This window comes from Nymphaea colorata, chromosome 7 (genome assembly GCF_008831285.2).
Source record: "Nymphaea colorata isolate Beijing-Zhang1983 chromosome 7, ASM883128v2, whole genome shotgun sequence".
Lineage (NCBI taxonomy): Eukaryota > Viridiplantae > Streptophyta > Magnoliopsida > Nymphaeales > Nymphaeaceae > Nymphaea > Nymphaea colorata.
In genome coordinates, this window is record NC_045144.1 from 21,020,621 (window position 1) to 21,023,362 (window position 2,742).

Consider the following 2,742-nt stretch of genomic DNA (forward strand, 5'->3'; position numbering starts at 1 on the left):
CACGTGTGTACCCATTTGATCAATTTATTTTTTTCATAATTTTATGAGATATATTTTATATATTTTCTTTCTCGAGCTTACTAAGTTTAACCGAGCCGAGCCCACTTAACTCGGGCTCGACTTGTTTAGGTTATCGAGTTCATTTCATATCTCAAACTCGACTCATTTAATAAACAAGACGAGTTCAAGTCAAGTTTATCGAACAACTTCAAGTCGAGCTTGACTTGTTGAACAACCCTACTAGAGGTGGAGGGTGTGGAGAGTTTGCAAAGAGAGGAGACACAGTCCAGGCAGAAGGTGCGGAGGGTTTTAGCCAAGAAACCATCTGCTTGTCTCCACCTAGTGGAGAGTTTCATAGGTGAAGGAGGGCGGCAGATGGTTTGTTGAGAAATGGCAGCAGACGAGAGGTGAGGTTGGGTGATGTTGATGCGAGAAGAAGAAGCCAACGTTTTTTTTTTCATAATTTTTTTTTTACCCCTTAGGGTGAGATGGAATTTTCAAAAAACAGTTTCCGAAAACCGAACCAATGGTAAGTTTTTTTCATCCCACGTTTGATGGGCAAAAAGAAAATTTTAAAAGTTTGAATTTTATTTCTAGTGCTACAGGATATTTCCTGCCCATTAAACGGCCCTTAAGTGGCAAGCAGTTTCTGCTCCCACCAGGGAGGATAAGGAACATTCACCAGGAATGAGACTTCAATTAAAAAAAATTAACTATGGTGCTAGAGTTTTCACTTGCATTTCTGTGGATGCCAGTTAAAAAAGTTAACTATGGTTTTAGTGGTAATATAGCGCCAGAGAATACCCTCATTTCTGATACTAAAGGAAAGCACCATGTTAGACCTATTGTGACGCTTATATTGTGCCGCTTAACCTTTTGTCTCTGGTGGTGATTTTCTTTTTGAAGCCCATGATTAATACAAACTGAGTTACATAAATGAGCATAGGTCGAGGGTGAACCCTACTATCAACATGTGCATTTACTTGCATGCTCAAACATTTGTACATGCATGTACTTAAGATAAAAAATATAAAATAATAAATAAGTATGAAATAATATTTATGAGATGACAATAAGACTAAGAACACATATCCTTTTACTAGAACACATTTATTTGTTCCAATTTCACATATAAAGTTTGAGAACAGAATTGAGAAAATTGCCAAATAAAAAATGGTGCGCCCCTTCTAACATGAGTTCTCTCTCTCTCAACAAAGATCTTATCTTAAAACATATCTACTCAGTAGACTAGTCAGTTGATAAGTTTTAAAACGTGCGGGTAGTTAACATATCAAGATGGCATAAACATAACGTAATTAGAGATATATATATATTTATCTAAAACAACTCCCAGTCTAACAACTAAGAAGCCAATCTAAGACTCAGTTACGCCTGCAATTTAGAGAGATACATATTCAACTACCGGTCTAAACTGCATCAACATTTAATCCACTCAGCTAGGAGAGCTTTGGTTTGGAGATTTTAGATATACGTCCAGCTTTATATCAATCAAAAAATGCATATCTAATCAAGATAAATCAGAAGGGTAGGCGCTCCCGCTTTGATGCTTGTTGCTATCTATATCTCTTCATCTATTAGTTAAGCACTGTCCGAACTTCTGAGTTCCAATCTGCAGAAGACGTTGAGGGAGAGATGTTGAGGTCGACGATTCGCACATCGAATCGCAGTTTCGCAATGGGATCGCTGGAACCAAGATCTGAGGAGCATGGGACGGCTTCAGGAACGGTGCATTTGAAATTCCAAACGATGATCCTTTTCCAAACCAGAGGAGCTGAAGGTGGTCGTCAAGAAGGACGTTCAACGGAGACGCCGGCGCATCTTCGTCTTCTCAACTTGTTCAGAAGCTCCGTCGTCGTGGATCGGAGCAGCTTACAGACCCGAGAGGACGTGGCGCAGCACGTCGTGCGACACTTCTCCGATGTCCGGTGCGAGCGGCTGGTCGGGTGGGTCGGCCATGTTTTAGGAGAGCTGTGGGACTTCATCCAGCCGGGAGATAGCCGGACGGTGGTGGGACCCGACGAGTCTCTGGTGGTAGTGTCGACTACCACCTTGACTTATCAGGTGCTCAGGGACGAGGAGTGGGGGGTTGCCGGCGCCGATGATATGACTGACGCTTTGGAGGAGCAGTTGGTGGAGTTTTTTCTCGCGGAGACAGAGGATTTGGCTGCCGGCGATTCTCTGTTTGCTTATGAGCCGCCGCCGGCTCCTGCATCAAAGGCTTCGGTGGATGCCTTGGAGAGGAAGAAGGTCGTTGACCAGGAGGAGGAGATTTCTGAGCAGAAGATGTGCGTGGTTTGCCAGGATGAAGTTGGCAGAGGAGACTGCTTAGCTAAGATGCCTTGCTCCCACGAGTTTCATGAAGGCTGCATCTTGGCATGGCTTAAACGAGCGCATTCTTGCCCAGTCTGTCGCTTTGAGCTGCCCGTTGACGATGACTCGTGATGTGTTTTTATTATTTTCTTCTTCTTTGATCTTTGTTGACTAAAGATGTAAATCAATTACATTCGATCAAATTATATAATATTAATATGTAATGATCAGTTTTAATGCTTGGTTATTTCCTTGGCATGCATATAAATTCGCCTGAAGTTGTTGTATTTAATTTTCCTTAAGGAAGTCTATTGTAGTTGTGGGGTTTGTCAAAAAGTTGGTATCAGAGTTCGAAATTCAGGCAACTCTCTATACGTTCCAAATTTTTTAGGTTAGAAGAGGAAACATCCA

At 41.9% G+C, this 2,742-nt stretch overlaps 1 protein-coding gene across 1 annotated transcript; it reads left to right on the forward strand.

The window, feature by feature from the left end:
• The first annotated feature begins 1,695 nt into the window (after positions 1 to 1,695).
• Positions 1,696 to 2,463, forward strand: LOC116257204 (probable E3 ubiquitin-protein ligase RHC2A). The gene has a single exon (XM_031633815.1). It carries the CDS (start codon positions 1,696 to 1,698, stop codon positions 2,461 to 2,463), a length of 768 nt encoding a protein of 255 aa, XP_031489675.1.
• Positions 2,464 to 2,742: the final 279 nt, after the last annotated feature.

What these genes read in the sequence shown, in the direction of transcription:
- LOC116257204 (XM_031633815.1), top strand. Translation starts at nt 1,696, where the DNA reads ATGGGATCGCTGGAACCAAGATCTGAGGAGCATGGGACGGCTTCAGGA.